Source organism: Vanellus vanellus (genome assembly GCF_965231255.1).
Source record: "Vanellus vanellus genome assembly, chromosome: Z".
NCBI lineage: Eukaryota > Metazoa > Chordata > Aves > Charadriiformes > Charadriidae > Vanellus > Vanellus vanellus.
Genome location: NC_138908.1, coordinates 64,964,170 through 64,986,243, shown reverse-complemented (window position 1 = coordinate 64,986,243; position 22,074 = coordinate 64,964,170). Strand labels below are relative to the sequence as shown.

General features: G+C 37.9%; 1 protein-coding gene across 1 annotated transcript in view; it reads right to left on the bottom strand.

Moving 5' to 3' along the window:
* Positions 1 to 22,074, bottom strand: part of ADAMTS6 (ADAM metallopeptidase with thrombospondin type 1 motif 6) — a gene marked incomplete at both ends in the record, with an annotated part of 155,581 nt that overhangs the window by 91,544 nt on the left and 41,963 nt on the right. Inside the window, 2 exons of the mRNA XM_082497197.1 lie at positions 5,778 to 5,883; positions 9,370 to 9,413. Of these exons, the coding sequence (XP_082353323.1) occupies positions 5,778 to 5,883; positions 9,370 to 9,413 (150 nt within the window). The remainder of the gene's footprint in view (positions 1 to 5,777; positions 5,884 to 9,369; positions 9,414 to 22,074) is intronic.

Sequence of the window (22,074 nt, the reverse complement as noted above, 5' to 3'; positions counted from 1 at the left end):
CCTATTCAGAAACCTGAACTTTCTTAAATGACAGACTTCTACAAGAATATCAGAAAAAGCAGAGAACAAACTTCTCATGGTTTACACTGCCATAGCTATCCAGGCTTTCAAGCCACAAGAGTAATATCAAGTAAGGTTTGTGTGCTACACAAAGCCAGAGTATGAATGCATCAGGTCTCTAAGCTGTAGGTCAAAGTAGAAAGTATTTGCTCTAATCAAGAAGTAAACTTCTAAGCTCAGATTTCCTTTGGAAATTCATGATGCCCTTAAGATTATAACAACCTTCCTCTTCACTCCCATTTATTCTTCTTACACTTTTGTTAATATCTGTGAAGTGTTATTACCTTCCTTTTCCTTCATTAGAATGTTTTAATGTTAGACAAACTATTTTAGTATTATAAATTCTAAACTTCAAATAGTATTTCACAGATATATAGACACAAGCCTTTTTCATATTGTAAACATCACAGAAAATAGAATTGTTTTTCTAGCCTTATGTTTATCACATTTCATTTTATGGGCACAAAACATCATTAAGATCAGAGTCCCAATGAAGACTTTTTATAGAAGTTGCATGCTTTTATACCTGCAATATAAAAAAGGCAGACATAAAACAATGTTCCTTTAACAAAAAAGACTGGGGCAGGGGGCGGAGGGGCAAAAGAGCAAGAATATGATTAGGTATGGTCTTATGGGGCTTGTCCAGCCAAAAACTGGACAAATTTTGTTTTGTTTTTTTTTAACTAAAAAAAGTTACTTAAACTGGGACTAAAAATTTAAGGCATCATCCTCAGTCAATCCTAAGCATCTAGCAGGACCACAGGCATCTGGCAAGCTTTAGCTTGTTCTGGCTGGTGTTGAGGTGTTCATACACTGTAGATTTGAGATGGTCTGTGAGACCTGAGAGAGTTGAAGATGGAAGACATAATCGTCATAGATAAAAAAATGATGACAACATCAACTGGCAATCTGTTCATGGGAGAGCTGACAGGATGCAATATAATGCATCCTGGTTGTGTTTCAACTATTTTCGAAAGTTATTTTGAAGTTTGGTATATGTGTCCCTATTCAGTCAGATTGGACTATTTTCCTTCTAGTTGTACAACACATATATTCCTTGACACGCATTTCTTCTAGAAAACATCTCAGATCCTCTAGTGCAGCTGAGATTTGACTCATTAAACATGAAGCTCACTGATAGCTGAAGAATCGGGAAAAGACAACCAGCTTCTGAAAGTAGGTCTACGATTTCCTAGATTAGAAATTTCTACTCCAGCAGTGAAGACCAACTTTCTCATACAGGAGGAGGGGTATTTATGTTATTTTTCTAATTTGCATACAGACTGTCCTGGTTTGAGGTAAAACAGAGCCAATTTGGCTCAGCAACATTCCTTCTTCCCTGGGCCTCTTCTAACTGCTGAAATTAATACCGTATTATGCAGACACATTTTGCTCTCAGAGTGATAAGACTGATGTTTATAGTTGATACCAAGGCATGGTATCCTGCTTATACTCATTACTATAACACCCCAGGCCAGATAACTGAGTTATTTGCCCCATTGGAGGGTCAGAAGCAGAAGAGCGTAAAGGGGTCGCACCTGTGGGCAGGAGCGGACAGGACAGGCGACCCAAAACTGACCAACAGGGTATTCCATCCCATCTGCCTCACGCTCAGTATAAAAGATGAGGGATCAAAGGGGCAGCTCTCTCTTTCTTCAATGGCCGGTGTCCAAGAAGGTCTCTGTCTGTTCATCTGCCTTTGATCCAGACCCTGAATGCAGATCCTGAACCCAGTTCCATCTGTCCCTTAGTCCAGTCTGGGACTTCCCCAGTGCCAGCCAGTGACATGATTGTCATCCTGGGAGCTTCATACTGTTTTGCATATATTTCATTATTTTCTTTTTATTTCATTATTAATATTTCATTAAAGTAGTTTAATTCCTTCTAAACTCATAAGTCTTTTTCACTCCTTTGCCTCTCTCTTTAAAGAGGGGTAGAGGGGAGCATCTGTCTGTCCCATCTGGGGTCCCCAATAGCCAATCCGGCCTAAACCATGACACAGACTAAAAGCAGACTTTAAAAAAAGTGCTATAATTAGAGGCACATTTTAGCTGTATGAACTAATTCAGAACTAAATACATGCTTGAAAATACTATTGTTGTTCTCCATCTTGAAGCCAATTTGCTCCATTAGACTATAATCTATCTTCTTTTTCTTACACCTTTTTTTCATCAGGATATGACTGCCAAACTCCTCTGAATTTCAATTCATTGCATCTTCTACATGTCAAGATAATAATGACTTCTCAGAAAATCCTTTAGCCACCAGCCTTCTCTCCCTGCTCCTTCCATACAGCCCTCAATAGCTGTCTGTCATTAGTAAATTCTTTTCTTACTCCAAATTTTATGAGCAGCTCTCTATTCTAAACCTAGTCCACTATCCTCATGTTTTGAAATTCCCCCCCCATTTATTTTATTTGTCCTTTTTCACTTTGTTATTTAGTTTCCAGATCTCAGCTAACTCCGTAAGACTACAACAATGAACGGCAAAATGCCTTTCTTCTAGGGCCATATCTCTCTCAATGGAAACTGGAATTCCTTATCAGTTCAACTAAGCATCTTGTAGAGCATGCATGGGGCAAGCTAGGCATTTTAGAAAGTATCCAAATGAAAAAGCATAGAGTGGAAAGCCACCTAACTCAGCTGGTAAGGAAAAAAAATGGGACTGGATCTTAAATCTTAACTCTTGTCTGAGCATAAGAGCATATTCAAGCCTGCAAATAGTTTCCTCACTAAGAAGAAAAAGTCAAACTTTGCTTGATAATGCAGGGGATACACATTCAACTCTCACTTCTGCCAGGAGAAATCACTGGTTGTGATTTTTGCTTACCAGAAATCTTAAGCATTTCTTCAGTGTGAAATATATAATGGTAGGAAAGTAAGCATTCTGTATGTCAAGCATCATGAGACACTATTCTGAAGGCTAAAGGCCCACTCTGAATTTTATCTGACTCACAGAAGTATTAAGAGTAATACAAGGCTGTTCTCAGAACCATGCATAGGGAGAAACAAACATAAACCTGTTAAGTCTACCACCATTCGTTATGCCCTCAAGAAAGAAACAGAGTTAATCACAGTATATGGTCATCGTCAATAAAAACAGCTGGTTATGAGTCTCAACTGCACACAGCTTATCTGGACCAAAACTGGACTATACACATATAAAAACTACAAGTGGTAAGGAATGGAAGACAAAAGAATATTTTTAAAAATACTCATAAATATTTAAGAGAAAATACGACTGACTACAATAATCACATTCAAACTCTCAGTCTCCTTAAGTCTTCAAGACTAAGTGCTTTTTTGGTTAATATTCTTCAACAAAATGGAAGTTACTTGGATCAATACAAGGTTAAATGAGTTGAATTTAATATACTATGATATACACAAAGTCAGATTGAATGATCCAATGACTTCTCATCACTCTAACTACTAGAAACTGACAATAAGCAGAGCCATACTTCCATCAGGGAATCTTACAAATCCAATTTTGGAGAAACTGTGGATAATCTATCAAAATATATGTATTACCATTACCATTCTCTTTTAGTCACAAGAGAATTTTACTCCTCAGTTCAAAATTTTTTTAAAACCTCAGTATTTCACAGCAACTATATAATTAATAAAACCATAATCTTTCAAAGTGCAAACCTCCCATCCTAATTTAATTGAGTGCATTTTTGTTGTATGTTATATATTCAGTGCAGACATGTCCCTTAAATGCTTCTATTTTTCATTTGACAATGAAGCCAATTTCCTACTTCCCATGTATGTCTGAAGAGAAAAGCAATCACCACAGTACAGCCAAAGAAAAAAGTTTACAAGGCTCCCCAAAATGATTCTTTTACTCACATATGCAAGTACCGTCTAGTAGGTACTAGAAAGAAGTTGAGAGGAAATAACAACTTCCTTGATTTAGTCATAGCAGCATTCAGTCAGAGCGTGGGTGAATGGGAACTGATTCGTGCATAGCACAAAATATTATAAGCCTTGAGGATTTTTTGCACGCATATTCTTCCCAGCTTTTACTGAAGGAAGGTATCTACATGGCATGTTCATTTTTAACAACAAGCTTGCAGTGCAACTTTCTTTAATCACTGTGCACTGGATAAAAGCTAAAGGAATATGATTTCTACTTTCTTTTGAAACCAGCATTTGATATGTCATGCCAGCTACAGTGAAAGTAGCTACAGCTACAGAAGTGAAAGCTTTAAAGAGCCAAGATATCAGAATTTTAAAAGACCTTATGTATAAGAAGCCAAAAGATATGGAATGTAGAAAACACAGATGGTTAAAAACATTCCTGTGATCAGAGGATATATTCTATCACTATATTGTTTTTCTAGGATTCTAACCAAAGTCTAAGCTCTTCAAATCAATTCTTGTCATCATGCCTGCTGTGCATGATAAAATAGCTGCATATATTTAAACTCTTTTCGTGTATCTGTGGAATAACCTGCATAAAATATGTAGTTGCATGACATACGGATTAGAATGAAGACGTGGCATTGGAAGATTGTTCTTCTTCTTAAGGACGTAACAAATTCACAGCAAGGTCACCTATTACTATAAGAGATGTTATTAACAAGAATTTCAGAACTATGAGTGATTTGGAAAAGCTCTTTCTTCAACAGTGGAAATATATCTTCCTTTACCTTTTTCAACTCATGCAAGTGAAGGAAAAGAAGGAAGGAAATGAAGATGAGAAGAATTACATGTGGTTTAAATTACTTTTGTTCAGATTTTATACAATTGCTTTTGGATTCTAAAATTCATCAACTTCAGTGCAACTACAGCAATTTTTCAGACATAATATAAATGAGATCATAGTTGCCCAGTGATCATCTCACGTGATAGGTGGGCTGGAAATAACTGTTTACTTCCAACTCCTTTTTTTGATCAGCAGATTGATAGCTTCCATTTCAGTCTGCATTAGAACTTTTAGCAGTTGCATCAGCTAATGACTGGAAAAACATGTCATCTATAACCCAGTGTTGGTCAACCCATGTAAACAAAGAAGGAAACCTCTTGACAGTAGAAGCTGCCTAGTCTTTTTAGTCATCACAGTGTACTAACAATGATGTCTTTTGAAGGAAGACCTGAAATATTTCCAGACCAAACTCTACTCAGATTTTATCAGTTTCATAACGTCATGTTCTTTAAAATGATATGCTGATGCTTAAAATGTAACAAGTGATGCTATGACTGCTCTATAAGTGTTTTATCTATTTCATGCTTGTGTGAAAAATGACTAAAAGTCTATGAAGATTGACAATAGAATCAATGTTTTAATGAAAATAGTTTGAATTATATCTAAGACAAAATAGCAAAAAGGAAAAAATTACCTTTTAACCACTTTTGTTTCATACAGAAAGGTAGACAAAAGTAAAAGGCGGAAAAAGAAGAAAATTTTTAAACCCAAATATTTAAAAATATGAAACAGAGTAGGAACGTTGTGAGCCAAATCTCAAATGCACAGATCTAACGGCAATCTGAAATCAAAGGGTAAACAGTGAGTCTTCAGTTCTAAATTTAAAGCCCTTCGTAATACATATTAAACGAAATGCACTGCCACTCATGAATACTACATACAAAAACATGGAGCACCAGAATAGAGGTGGTACAGCCATGCAGGAAAAAAAAAAAATCTATTATTAAGCTAATATTAAAAAGGTGATGCATTAAGAAGTATTCTTTTTTTTTTTTTAACTCACTCACTTGTGACCAATCTCATGTGCAATGGTAAAAGCTGAACCTAGGCCAATGTCTTCATTAATGCTGCAGCTCCTTTCAGGCTCACACATTCCAGCCACAGAGGCCAAGCCTGAATAAACAGAAGGAGACACAAAGGGTCATGCCAAGGTGTTTCAGTCTTAAAAGCCCTAGTTATAAATGCCTGGATTCTTTTTAATAACCTCTATGCACAGAAGGAGCAGTTGGCAAAAGGTTAACTTTCTAGTCATTTGCAAAATCACTGGGGGGAATTTCACTTTGCCGGCTAGACATTAATATTTTTTGAACTGCAGTCAGTGCTGGAAAATGTCTAGACTAGGGGTTAGATTTATAAATTTTACTTCTGGTAACTTGGGACCACCTAGTAACTTGAGCCAGGAGAGGGAATTCAAGAAAGCATTTCTATTTTAACATTCTTGAGCCTGAAGAAAGCAAAATGTATCCACATTATTTTTCTAAAGAAACCTGTTTAAGTTTAGTGGGTTCATAAAAACATACAAGCAACTTTTTTAGCTATCAAAAGCCTCACATGGTACGTTAAAAAAATTAAAAAAACAAAACTGAATGCATCAATGAAGAGAGAGGAGACATGATAGTAACAAGCATTCATTTAACCATGGAAGTCTTTTCCATTTATCACCCATCATCTTCTGGAATTAAAACCTTATTACAAGCACTTTTAAAAACTTTCTTTAGAGAGAGAAAGCCACTGGCATTTACAGAATATGGCTCTTCCGTACCTTACACATTCTTCAGCAACAGATTATCACACAACATACTGCAGTAATAATTTAGTGCCACTAGAGAAGTTCTAAACATCAGATTTATTTAATGTATTCCTCCCAAGAGTTTCTTATCTGAAAGAAGCAGTAATCCTTTCCTTAAGGAAATTACCTTCTCAGTTAACTACACTATAACAAAAAAATGACTGGAAAAAGTGTAACTTTGGTTGGGGGTTGGGGAGAATGGGGCAGGGAGGGGGGAAGAGAGAAGTCATACTCTTTGTATGAGCAGGCACTTCAAATTATTCTGTTTGGCCTAACAGTAAGCAAGTAGCAAGATGAGAAATGCTTCTTGACTGTGTCTACATTAGCAAGCAATTTGCTAACGGATCAGCAGAGTGAAGCACTGATATTGAGGCTCCTCACATCTCTTTGTAGGTGGGTTGGACATTCTACTTTGGACTAGTTCAATCCTGTAGGCTGAACATATTCATCAGGCGTGGTTCAAAGCTTTCTAAAGGGAAAAAAATGTTACAGGATATCATGAGAATACAGCTCATGCAGTGGTTTAGGCCCTAATCTCTCCTGTAAGTATATGTGGAGCATTTGGGGAGCGTGTCCTGACTTAGTTTTCTCCAAAACAAATCTAGTTTGCACACACCAAAACTACTCTGATAACCAAACTGGCAGGGGCAAAAGGTGACAATGTGTATCAGTAGAATTTGCATCACAACAGTACTAGTGCTATAAACAAATCATCTTTGTAGACACACTTGCTGAGAACAGGATAAAACTTCAGAAGAAAAAAAGACCATCTATGGAGAAAAATCTGTATATTTTTGGCAGTGTGGAACCTATAGAAAATACAGTAATTACAGTTCACCTACACTATCCTAATTGAGTATGACATTCTGAATACAATATGGTAATACTTGTATACCAAATGGCATGTTCCCCTGCAAAGTCCACCACATTTGAGTGATTAAGTCATCTTTATCTTCAGATCTTATAACTGAGAACTTGCTTCAGTGACTTACAGGACCAGATTAAAGTAACTCCACACCACGCCTGCAGAAAGTCACAGAGATCAAATCAAGAACTCAGTCTACGGCATAGATTTAAAAAAGGAGTTGTCCTTCACAGGAGCCACAGATGTGCGGCAGACACCTGAGATCTATCTTTTCTAAGAGATTCTATGAAAGATTCCCTGGTTTAAGAAACTGGAATAGGAGAGAGATGTCTATGCCACGAGAAATCCTTTACTTCTCTTTCTTCCTAGAATACCAATGATTCAGGTTTCTTTTGACCTTTTGAGACCTCTCTGAGACTTTTGTTCACAGATTCCTTAAAAGTATGCTTAACTTTAGTTACTGGAGGTCAGTGGGACTGAAGCATATTAAATGCCTTGCAAAAGAGGGCCACAGGGCCTTGTCTCTTCTCCAATTCAATGCCTATAATGCAAATAAATTGTCATGGTTGTGTTGCCAAAAGTCCTATAAGACTGAGTTGGAACTGATACCATATGTGATTTTTATTTAAATTTTAAAAAAATCAAGCCTTTTGTTTAATAAAACATTTGCCAAAGTCTATCCTCTGTTATGCTGGATTCAAGTGAAGCAGAATTTGCCTTTATGCCAAAGTCTGATACAGTAAGAACCAGTATACTAATGATCTGTGTTAAAAATATCACGTAAAAATATCAAATAGCTTGTGTGTGAATGCAAACGCTTTAAAACTTTCTTCTTTTAACACTTGCAAAGACAATTCTATGACATCAATATAGACACTCTCTTCGGTTTTGTCTCCTCTACACAGATGTCAAAGAACACCAGTTACATTTAGAAATTCACCATCATCATTTGCCTTTTACTAAAACATGCTGCAGGTACTGTTTATATTTACAGCAGGCAAAATTCTGGTACCCTTCCCCATGTAAAATACATCCCTGTGCCAGAAGCGTCGTGCTGACTTTAGCAGGACTTGTAGAAAAATTAACATGAGTTAAGGCTATCAAAGCATACAGTAACACAGGGAAAGACAAAGCAAATACAATTATGAGCTCTGATTAAGAAAAGTATTAATAATCTGAACTAGCCAAATTAGAATTGTATCTTTAATTACTTCTCAGAAGAAAGCTTAAGAAAGGATGCAAATTGAAAAAAAAATGTTACATTAATCTTTCAGTATTGTTTCTTTCATATATTGAAGAACTATTAAATGTAATAGCTATACTATAGTAAATAACTTTTGTTGACAAATTTAAGTATGGAGAGAACAATAGCTCTCCATCCTGCACCTAAGGTTACTAGGTGTGCTTCTGCATTGTCAAAGCACTGCTTTAAAGAGTTTCAGTGTTACTGTAATTTATATCACTGTGGTATTTTTCTCTAAGTCTGTGAAAGGAAGAATCTGAAGCTATACTCCCTGCGTACAAGAGAGCAACACTGCAAACCTCAAAGCCTGTTTCTTTTGTAAGACTTTTTGTCTGGCTGGTTGGTTTGGTTTTTAACTTTCCTAAGGTCTTTTACTTGTATTTTTTTTAACTAGATCATGAAGACAGGTTAAACAGAAACAAACAGCAAGTTCTCTTCTGTAAGAAGTAGGTTTGAGACATCTGCTAGGTTTTACCAGAACTACAGTGGCCAGAGAAGAAATACACAGCAGCAGCTCACTTAATTTAAACTTCCAGCAATGTATCAAAGCTGAAACCCACCTAGGTTACCTTTTATTGTTTATAAAACTGCCAAATCTTGGAAGCATAAACTTAAGAAGATCTAATCAGTTAATAAATCAATAGCTGAATATAAAGCAAGGAAACAGCAAATACAAGCTGAAATTACTCTTTACAATCTTACCCAGTGTTCCACAAGGCTTGTTTTTGTAAGTGCAGATATCATATCTGTTAAGGAGAAAAAAAGTAGAGAGAACATGTCAGAGAATCAAATTTGTAAGATATTTTGTATATCTATCACATATCTGTATCATAGTTCAAGTTGTCAGACCGCAATCAGCTTAATTATGTGCAGCCAGCTGGTGTCGGCATTTTCTACACTCTGGTGTAAACCGCAAGCTGCAGTACACTCACAGCCGCTGGCCTCAGGCCAGTGGGACACCTGCCAGTAAGAAAAAAATGGTTAATGTGGATCTTTGTAATCACTGGCTCCATAAAGCAGACTACCATGCTGTTACGAAGTTACAGCAGCATGTCTATAGACTGCTACTGATTCAAAACACTTACTTCTTGAATGTAATTGGAATCCTCTTACAGTCTCACACTTATCAACTCAACAATGCTAATTAAAACTCCTACTATCCCAACTTTGATTCTAATTAAAAACTGTAACTCTCAATTATTACACCAACAACTATATTAAAAAAATCTAGGAACTGCCATTATAGTTTCCTTCTCATTATCTTCCAATGATTACATATGTCTAAAGAGTATACTATAACAAACCAAAACGAAAAACATTTTTGCGAAAAGCTAAATAATGTCTTTTAAAGGAGAATTTTCATCATTTTAGATACAATCCTTCAAATACAGAAACTCAACAAGCTTTTGTGTAGTTAACATGTAAGTACCTGGAGCTGAAAAAGGAATTAAAATGTTTTCTGTAGCATAGCTAATAATAATAGCAGTAGTCACGCAGCAGTCAATTCATTAATTACACCTTCATATTTTCAATATGCAACTCTATGATATGGCTAGTGATACAAGAACACTCCTACAATGCCTTTGATTTTCAAGGATTTATACTGATTTCTTTGCAGTATGTTTCAGAATAATTTCTATTCTTTTGAATGGTGAGTGAAAACAAAGAGGAAAAGATACTATCTTTATGCTTTAATTTGTAACTCAAATAGTTACTAACTTCACGCCACCAGATGTTCCCGTTAAAAATAACCTAAGGGCTGTTACCATGTAGGAGTCTGATCACGAGACATATACCTTTCAGTGCTAAAAGAGTTAAAGTCTGTCTGTAAGCCAAATCCATGGACAAAATAACAAAGCTTAAAATTTGGAATAAATCCAGTAAACTCTCTATGCATGTAGACTGCTGTGACCACATGGAAATCCTGTGATTTTTAAAGGTACTGAGTAAAGAGCAGTTTGCGGGATTAAGCTCTAATTTTGAATTCAAATGTGAATAATCACTGATCTCATCAAGACGGTTCAAACTCTGCCATCCCATATGTACATAAAGATCTCACAGATTTTCCATTTGCTGTTTGGAGAGGGGGAGGTAATCAAATCAGCATTCTTACACAAAATGTGTTGGAATATAATCAGGTTTTCATAGAATCATAGAAACATAGAATAGTTTGTGTTGGAAGGGACTGTGGTAGGTTGACCCCGGCTGGACACCAGGTGCCCACCAAGCCGCTCTGCGACTCCCCTCCTCAGCTGGACAGTGGAGAGAGAATGTAATGAAAGGATCATGGGTCGAGATAAGGACAGGGAGATCACCCAGCAATTACTGTCCCGGGCAAAACAGACTCATCTTGGGGATAATTAATTTAATTTATTACCAATCAAATCAAATAGGTTAATGAGATATAAAACCTAAATCTTAAAACACCTTCCCCAACCCTTCCCTTCTTCCCAGGTTCAACTTCACTCCCAATTTTCTCTACCTCCTCCCCCGCCAGACTTCTCACACTTCCCCTACTCCAGCGTGAGGTCCCCCCCATGGGAGACAGTCCTCCACAAGCTTCTCCAACGTGACTCCTCCCCACAGGCTGCAGTTCCTCACAACTGCTCCAGCATGGGTCCTTCCCACAGGGTCACAAGTCCTGCCAGCAAACCTACTCCAACTCTTCTCCCCAGGGGTCCACAGGTCTTGTCGGGAGTCTGCTGCAGCATGCGCTCTCCACAGGGTCACAGCCTCCTTCAGGCCATCCACCTGCTGTGGCGTGGCTGCGGGCAGATATCTGCTCCACTGTTAACCTCTATGGGCTGCACAGGGACAGCCTGCCCCACCACGGTCTTCACCATGGGCTGCAGGGAAATCTCTGCTCCAGCACCTGGAGCAATTCCTCCTCCTCCTTCTTCACTGACCATGGTGTCCGCAGGGTTGTTTCTCTCACATATTCTCACTCCTCTCTATGGATGCAATTGCACCATTCATTTTTCCCCCCATCTTAAATATATTATCACAGAGGTGCTACCACCATCATCGATTGGCCAAATTGCTGGCCCCTTGGCCAGCAACAGGTCTGCCTTGGAGCTGACTGGCATTGGCTCTACCAGACATAGGGGAAGCTTCTAGCATCTTCTCACAGAAGCTACCCCTGTAGCCCCTCAACTACCCAAACCTTGCCACAGAAACCCAATACAGGTCAACCAGTCCACCCCCCCTGCAATGAGCAGGGACATCTTCAACTAGATCGCATTGCTCAAAGCCCCATCCAACCTGACCTTGAACGTTTCCAGGCATGGGGCATCTACCAGCTCTCTGGGCAACCTGTGCCAGTGTCTCACCACCCTCATCGTAAACATTTCTTCCTTATATCTAGTCTACATCTACCCTCTTTTAATTTAAAACCATTATCCTCTTGTCCTATTGCAATAAGTCCTGCTACAAAGTCTGTCTCCATCTTTCTTATAAGCCCCCTTTAAGTATTGAAAGGCTACAATAAGGTCTCTCCAGAGCCTTCTCTTCTCCAGGATGAACAACCCCAACTCTCTCAGCCTGTCCTCTTAGGAGAGGTGTTCCATCGCGCTGATCATTTTTGTGGCCCCCCTCTGGACCTGATCCAACAGGTCCATGTCTTTCCTGTGTTGAGGACTCCAGAGCTGGATGCAGTACTCCAGGTGGGGTCACACCAGAGCGGAGCAGTGGCGCAGAATCACCTCCCTCAACCTGCTGGCCACACTTTTGATGCAACCCAGGATACAGCCAGCTTTCTGGGCTGCAAGCCCATACTGCTGGCTCATGTCCAGCTTTTCATCCACCAGTACCACCAAGTCCTCGGCAGGGCTGCTCTCAATCCCTTCATCCCCCAGCCTGTATTGGTACTGGGGTTGCCCAGTGCAACCAAGGTGCAGGACCCTGCACTTGGGCTTGTTGAACCTCATGAGGCTCACACAGGCCCACTACTTCTTGAGCCTGTCCAGCTACCTCTGGGTGGCATCCCTTCCCTCAGGTGTGTCAACCGCACCACTCAGCTTGGTGTTGTCTGCAAACTTGCTGAGGGTGCACTCGATCCCACTGTCTGTGTCACTGATGAAGATATTGAACAGTACTGGACCCCTGAGGAACACCACTCATCACCAACCTCCATCTGAGCTGTTGACTGCTATGCTCTGGATGCGACCATCCAGCCAATTCCTCACCCACTGAACAGTCCATCCATCAAATCCACATCTCTTGAATTTAGAGACAAGGATGCTGTAAGGGACCATGTCAAAAGCCTTTCAGAAATCCAGAAAGATGACATCCATAGCTCTTCCCTTGTCCACTAAGTAGTCAGTCTATCATAGAAGACCACTAAGTTGGTCAGGCAGGACTTGCCCCTGGTGAAGCCACGACAGCCGTCTTGAATCTCCTTCCTGTCCTCCATGTGCCTCAGCATAGCTTCTAGGAGGATCTGTTCCATGATCTTCCCAGGCACAGAGGTGAGGCTGACAGGTTGGTAGTTCCCAGGGTCCTCCTTTCTACCCTTTTCAAAAACGTGTGCAAGGTTTCCCCTTTTCCAGTCACCAGAGTCTTCACCTGACTGCAATGACTTTTTGAATACCATGGAGAGTGGCTTGGCATCAGCCAACACCCTCAGGACTCTGAGATGCAGTGGGAGGGAATTTGCTCCCCCAGTGCCTGCCTTGCAGTCCATCCACTTGAGAGGTGTGAGAAGAGAGTTTGCCAGCGAAGACTGACGCAAAAAAGATGTTAAGTACCTGAGCCTTCTCCTCGTCCATTGTTACCAGTTTGCCAGTCTTGCTTATCAGGGGGGTACGCTTTCTGGCTAATGTACCTGTAGAAGCCCTTCTTATTATTCTTTGTGTCCCTTGCCACATTCAGCTCCAGCTGCTGCTTGGCCTTCCTGACCCCAACCTACACAATTGGGCAGCATCCCTGTAGTCTTCCCAGGATACCTGTCCCTGCTTCCACTGCCCATGCATTCCCTTCTTGCCCTTTAGTTTGACCAGCAGGTCTTGACTCAGCCATGCCACTCTTGCTTTATATGTCACAAAGCTTTAAGGTGAAACAGATGCAGAGTGAAAGAAAGATTTTTACTGAGTATTTCCTGCCTTTTACACATTTAAGGAAGCAAACTTCTTATTTCTACATTTAGGACAGAGCCTGAACCTAATCCATTTGAAGTTCATGTGAAATTATTCCTCAAATAAAGCAGACAGAGCTCAGGCTTATTTAGTGAGAAAACCCAAACTTGCTCGAATTCTTTAAAATGTCGTTTAGAACTGAATATAAGGAAGTCTGTGCAATACACAGGAAGTATTGGTCTTCTAATGTTTTTTAATACCCAATGCTAATGGGAAAAAAAAAAAAAACAAACAAAAAAACCAAATTAAAGGCATATATCCTTAGATGAACTGGATGTTTAAGAAGAAAGCCAGTTCCACTTAAGTAAAAAAGGAAAAGCTGTTCCTCAAAAGCTAGGCAATCTCACATTGTTGTTTTCAACATAATTTGAGAACACCTGTACTAGGTTATCTACTTCATCTGCCTTTCCCTCCACAGCAGTCACTCATGAGTGCCTGCACGGATAACAGGACAGCACAGACTGATACTTTCTCTGGTAAAAGCCCCCAGCTTTGTGGCTTAGGGAACTTCAGAGGCAGAGACTGAAGAGTATTTAATTGATTTTTCTTATAATGTCTTTAGCACTTAGTTAATTCTTCTTCAATCTTAAAAAAGTAATTATTTCAGTGTCTATCTAAGGGATGTTGTTATGCCTTTATCAGCAAACTTGTGCCTCTGTTCTGGCAGAGATCTCTTTCAAGCTGAAATATTTTTTTATTATTTTATTTTAAATCAGATTAATAAATTGGACTTTGTCAGCGGTGCACCACTACACTGCGGCCTTTCTGCCACCTTCCTTTGAGCTGTAGGGCTTTTTAAGCTTTCCAAAGCATGTGTATTAACAATTAAAAAACTTGATCTAACAGTGGTATTAACAGTAGTAGATACAAAGGCAAAATTAATTACTTCTTCTTGCATGTTAATGTGTATTTATACATTCAAGGATAACATTGCCCTTTTCACCAGCCTGATTATGTCAAATGGTCCACTAAAGGAAAAGAGACCCTATAAAGCAGTTATTACTAGCTGTGTGCTACTGGAAATGCTCACTGTGCCAGAAAGGACTGTCTGCATCAAGTTAACACTGAGACAGAAATATACCTGTAACAGGATTGGAAACATATATGAATACTCGCATTGGATACACTTTAAAGAATTTAACTAATCAACAAGAACAACCCACAGCACATATTTTCTTTAAGTATGATAAATGAATAAAGCATGAAAATTCTTACTGGAAATGCAAACTGCTCAAAGCCAGTATGAAACACAAGCTATTTACTTACAAGCACATAAACCTACTCTAAAATTACCTGAAAGCTACCAATATGCCTGAGTAATATTTGAGATAGATATTGACAGAAAAAATTGAGGCTTGTGAAGGACTATTTCTTAATGGAACAGAGTTTAGGAAACAAAAAATACAATCACAGCAAATTGCTGAGGAAAAACATACCAAGATGGCTGGAATATAAAGATAAAAAGAATATGAAAATTCAGGCTAGACAAACCCAACAAATAGGTATACCAGACATAAATCTCTTCATAACCTTGAGACAGCTGAAAATGTACTTCATATATATAATACTACAGGATTTGCCAATTAACCTGATTGAAAAGGTTGTCAGAAAACAAAATAAAGCTGGTTCTGTCCTGACGATGAGGAAACAGCAAACTATTACAAATAATTAAGAGTTCATTTTTTGGGAACATTTCTAAATACATTACCTCTGAAAGGAAGATTATATTTTTTATTTGTTTCAAACCAAATTATATTTTTTGACACTTGCTTTTTGTTATTGTAGGTCTCGACAATAAGCTATTCAAATAAGGACTGTCCTTTTCATACACTCAATGATTAACATAACAGGTTCATTAGAATTCAATATTTTTACTTTTTATTCTTCATACTATGCAACATGATTTATCAATGCACCCAATCATGTATGTTTCCTATCTGAATAAGTGTCAAAAGACCAGACAAAAAAAATCCCTACTTTAAAAAATTAGTTTAACTTAGTCCCAACACCTAGAACTATAAACTGAACTACTGCTGAATCAAAATGAAATCTCAAGACTCTCCTTAAAGGGATCAGAAACCTCAAGCTATTCCAACTCCTATTTCTAAATTATGGGGGAAAAAAAAAAAAAAAGAAGAAAACAGCAAGTAGCTTGTAGTTTCACCATATTCTTTTGCATATATATACTTGGCTATGATTAAAAAGTGGTTATTTTGCAAGTGCAGATATTGTCTCTAATGCTAGAAAATTGTGTGGAACAATAGTTAAAAAACAAATACTGATTTTTTGTCAGTTTTTATAAAAAGCTGTGTATCATAATTCTTCAACAGTTCAACGCTTTTAAGATAATTTGGTTGTTCATTAGATTTGCATAGGTTACAAACAGCAATACTCTTTATAACACAATACTTTTTGATGTCTTTCTAAAAGCTTTACTACAGCACATCCTTAGCCTTACAGAAAGTGGTACACCGCAACAGCATTCTGCCTTAAAATAAAGTACACGTCTTATTTGGTTTCTTCCTCAAAAACCTCAAACCAAAAAGAGCTATTTAAACCAAGGAAGGAAAAGCATAATATACATGTTACACATCACTCAACAGAAATAGCTTTCTCTATTATTAGTTTTCCATGTCTTTAAAACTGCCATAGACAACCGAATTTTGGCTCCGTTGGGCTTTCTTCTTATACTTAGCTTGGGTGGATAAATGAAATTCTGAGTTACAACAAGAGTTACAACAAGAAAAACTACTACTGTTATAAGTCCTAATTCTCCTGACTTATATCAAAAGAAATATTTTAAATAATTGCACTGTAGGTGAAACACTTCCATACCACTTTTTCTAAACTGCAAAAGCAGTCAGAACAGTAAAAATAAACCCTATTCTGAAACAATTTTTTTAATGCTGTCATTTGTCTTCATCCATTTTGGCAATGGAACATTAGAATAGCAGTTGCAAATCTACCATAATCAGTAGTATTATCAGTGTACGTAGGACAGATGTACAAAGCCGATTTTGAGATTATGGTTTAATAAGAGATTCACTCAATGCAAATTCCACCCCTAAGAGTGTCTAAAAAAACTTTCAATTAAGTTCATGAAAAATACTTCAAGAGGTTTTTTTTGTTCAACACTGTGTTGATGTGTCATTCAAACATATAGCAGAGCTCTTGCAAAAGATACTAATTACGTGAAAATAGATAAGTTTGTAAGCAAAAATAGTTCTACAGACAAAATGAAGATCCTGAGACAATTCTCAGCTTGAGACATACCCTAGGACATGATACACCATTTCAAATAACTGATAAAAAGTTATCACACCAAAAATCAGAGGACTACCTTTAAAATCTTGTTGTTTTGAGGAAATAATACATTGAGGCTTTTTAGTCATCTTCTGCTTTCTAAAACTATCTCTATTTATGTACATATTTGGCATTTTCAGGGTTTCTTTTACAGCCATCCAGACTGAAAGCTTCCTTTTCTAATGTACGTTATGATCCTCATCCAGAAACGTGTCCTTACCAGCTACAGCAATAAGAAGAGAATAAAGTAACGGAAAGTACAGAATAACAAGTGCTACAAACTGTTAGATCACAGTATAGTTAAGTATCCAAGACAGACACCTACAGAAACTTAAACAAGCAATATCAGTATTCTGCTAGTATAAAAAAATGACTCAAACAGCATCAATACTGCTGACTGGTTCAGATACGACACATCACAGAGTGATCTTTGCTCCTATGAAAGTACTATTAAGTGCATTAAAACTAAGTAGCATGAAAATAAAGGTAATTCCTTGCTGTCCACTCACGTACTGTTAACATAATTTGAAACTGTCGAAAAGATAGAATACTTCCCGTCCCCTCATTCTCCTTCTAATCAGAACCTTTCTGTAGACCATACATGACTACAGGGCAAGAAAGTATCAGCTCAACCGCAATATCATAAAGGCAAATGAATGCTGTACAAACTCATTAGACTATTTTAGTTGATAATGTAGACTCTAGAATTACTCTAAAGACAGCTTTATAAGCAAACTCTAGCACTGAAGAAACACTCAGACACTTGTGGTTCCAAAGCCTGTCCCTTGCAGGCCCTGGACTAGCAATGTCACTTCAGTCTCTGCTCTGCCTTGATTTGTCCATCATAAGAAGCTATCTCTTCCTCTTTCCTGTTCTGTATCCAACATGTACAGGCTTGCTACTCTAACTCATTCCTCCCTCCTCCGTGTATTTTCTTTTGTGATCCTCAGTGAACGTAAGATCCAGCTGAGTTTTCTCCCCGCAGCTTGAAGATTACCAAAGACTGACTGATGGCTCAAGCTATTGTCAACTAGCTTATACAAATAAGCTATCCTATTATAAACATAATTTTGAGTGATAACCACACGGCAGTCATAGCAGCATCAGCCTAGCATAGCTACCAAAAATCTATCTTTCTTCTTCCCATTTTTACACCCCGCATCAAGTTCTGTGCTTCTGCATTTAACATCAGCACCCAAACTAGCTAAAGAGGTTTGACTGAGTCTTCAGTATATTGGAATCACGTTACTGATAGCAGTGCAAATAGCATAACCCATCATACGGAACGAGCTCCAGGCCTTCTAGCAGTTGTAGCCCAATCTTAGATGAATCCACCTGTCTTCTTCAGAACATGTTCATTCTAGTTCAAGCTAGGCTTTAAGTCCCCTTGAACACTGAGACTCCTCAACCAGGCATCTTTCAAAAATCCTTTACCTGGCTAAACCATATGTAGATTTCAAAATTGTAGAAATATGAAAATTAAATATGTTAGTAAGGTACAAAACTTGCAAGCTGAAGACTGTGAACCTATAAAAATAATCAGGGAATTTAAATCTAGCAGAACTACATGGAGTGTTTCATAACTTCTCTGTGGCATAGCTAATTTTCTTTCCATGGGATAGCTCCTGATCCACAGTAAAAATGTTTATGCTAGTTCATCAGAAATGTAGACCTACCTACCTGAGTGACAATTGTGACTTCATTAACATTCAGAGACAATTGAGAAATTTAGCATTTGCACTATCAGTAGAACATAGGTAATACTTGCTGTATTCTGTTACTCAAAAGTGATTCCATATTTTTATAGCATTCTCAGTACTGAGCCAAAATTTAGATGGAGTTACATGGATGTGATTAGCTAAAGCTGGCCTAGAGAACAGAACAGAAATTTCTGCATATCTACTCCAAGTACACTGCTAATAATTTTTCTATATCAGTGCATTTGGAAAAAGTCTGGCAATTAATACATAAAGCCTTTGTTCAAAGCACGTTCACTCAGAGAAGCTCCAGCAGCTTGTAGGGCAATGCTTTTTAGAGTGTGCTAATGCAACAAAGTCTGGGAAAAAGGAAGACTAGCAAAACTAATTACATAGGCGTGGTTGGGGGCATCCTGCCACACAGCAGAAAATATTATGCTAAACCATTTATAGGAAGCCACTAGTCTAGACCTTTGGCAGGAGGGAAACCAGCTAGCAGCTATGATTACTAACCAAGTTTTAGTTCTGTTGTACAGAAATAAATCAGATAAATTATAGCAATAACATACTGCAAATATATTTATAAGTTTTGCTGTGGATATGGCCTTTCTTCCTTTTCTGACTTGCTGAATATTGTAAATGATTAGTTTAAAAGTCTCTCAGAAGATCACACACATCTTTACAAACAAAATGTCTACTTTATCTGCCCTTACTCACACTGTATGTGGGATAAAAGGCTTGGTACTTGAGGTAGGTTGTAAAGAGCAGCAGGTCATTAGGATGACAGACCACACCTGGTACAGAAATAAGAACACAGGAACTGCAACATGGGCTATAGCAAAGATTCCACTATTCCAGTACCCTGCCGTCACGATGATCTGAGAGAATGCCCAAGAAAGAATAACACCAGCGCAAGCGTAAAATGGCAATTACCCCATTACTCTCTCAACTTCAACAATTTTCAGCTCAGATTTTACGACAGATATGCTTCTGCATATTTAGCAACTCTCGATGTTTTTTTCTTCTGTGAAATTGCCCAGCCAACCTTTCAACCTATGCATATGTCCAGCTTCCATAAAGTGACTAGCCAAGGAGTTTCAACATCAGCTAACTCTTGCATAAAGGGCTGCCTCCCTTCTCCTTGTTTAGAGCCTTTCCTCTGCTAAGTTTACTAAGCAGCTTCTAGCTCTTGTACTGAAAGACGCAATGAATGACTGTTCCTTATTTATGCCCTCCATACAATCTCTAACTCTGTAGATCACTGTAATATCCTCCCAGATTTGACTTTTCCAAAATTTGAATCCTCCAAGTAAGAGAGTCAGAAACCTAGGCATTTCTTGTAAAGGAACTCCCATGGCTTTTTGTCAATCCTTGTTTCTCATTTCCAATTCTCCTAAAACCTTCTGAGATAAGACGGCCAGAATGACACAAACAGTTCAAGATATAGGCGTATCATAGCCAGTTTACTCAATGGCCTAATACGGTTCTTTATTCTTTTCCCAATAATTGCTAATACTTAATTTGCTGGATTAACAACATATACTCTACATGTAGTCCAAATCTTTCAGTAAAATCACAGTACTATCAAATAATAGAATCAAAATAGGAAAGAGCAACAGTGATTTTTTCTGTTATTTCTGGTCGATATTTTTACAAAATTTCTGAGAAAAGGATTGAAACTCTTAAGCATGTACTCTTACAACTTATTTTTCCTGAACATGATGAGAACAAAATGCCCTGTGCTTGGGCCCAATTAAACAATCACAAAGTATTAAGGTAATCACAGAGTTGTATTTATATAGAGGGCTAAATTTCAGTAGCTGAACATGGTAATTAAAAGATTCTTCAGTCAATAGAATAAAATCTATTTGCTGACTGCTTTTTAAGGTCAAAAAGGACAATTACCCCACTGAAATTATTATTAACTCTGATTAGTATCAAAAGGAATTTTTGTTTTAACTGCAAACCCAAAACAACCTATTTTACAAGTTTAGTGTTTGTTTCTACAAGTGTGTATCACAATAAATTACAATAAAGGATTTCTCCTCTTCAAGAAATGACGGCAGCTAACTTGACTGCCAGTGTTTAAAGAACGATACAAAGCCAATGAAGTGATAATTCCATCAAACAGGCTGCTGCTGTGTTCTACAGCTAACATATTTTGAGGCTAACAAATTTTGTAGACTGCCTCTGAACTGAGAGGAAGATAGATGCACAGAGTGACAGAATGAAATGGCAGCAGAAAAAACGACTGTTGAAACAAAGGTAAGTGTAAAAGGAGTGAAGAGACAGTAAGTCTACAAGAAAAGTAACAGGACTGAGGTCTTGTCCACACAAAGAGAGCACAAAGGTCCTGTCATGTTAAGACCAAAAGGAACGTAATTTGGTTTTCTTTTTTTTAAAAAACGTGCTGGCAAATGGAATACTTGCACCTCAGACTGATCTCTGAAGTCTGTCTGTATCAAAAAAACGGAACCCACGCATCCAACCCAGAACTGCACATAAAACTTTGTTTCATCTTCTTCTCCACATAATACACAGCATGAAGAAGTATTTGCTCTGTTCAAGACGAAAAGTTCTGTCTGGCATACATTATCATTTTCTGCCTAGCTTATTTTTTACAAATCATTTTAGCGACAAGACCAACTAACTGTTGTGAATGACTGGCTGAATACCATGAGCATAGTAACTTACTTTACAATAGCGGCTCTTCACAAACCACATTATTGTATACAAGTTGAAATTAGTCAACAGCGTCTACCCAGACTATCTGCACACACACACACTTAGTTCCCCATACCTCAAAGAATGCAAGAGTGGAGCAGCTGCCATTTATTTTAGTGTTTCTGCCAATAAAGAACCACAGAAGAGTCAGTGCTAGCTGGGAAAGAAAATGGGCTGCAGCAACAGCAATCCGTCTTGCAAAGGGATGCACCTGTCAGATTCCTTTCCCTGTGTATGAACTCTTTAAACTAAGCTATTAATTCCATATTAAAACTGCTTGATTGTCACAAGAAATTCCTCACTGATTCCTTAGTTTTAACCTTCCATACACTATTCGAGTCTTAATTTTGTAAACTAGTCTTTCAAAGCTAACCTATCTTGAAGCAGGAAAATAAATTCCTCTTCAGTGCTTTTCTTAAGCCCACTAAACATTCACCCACTTTAAAAACAAACAAACAAACAAACAAAAACAACAAAACCAAAACATAAAACCAACAACACTTGCAGTTGTATTTCCGAAACTAGTTTGGTTTCATCTACAAATTTTATGA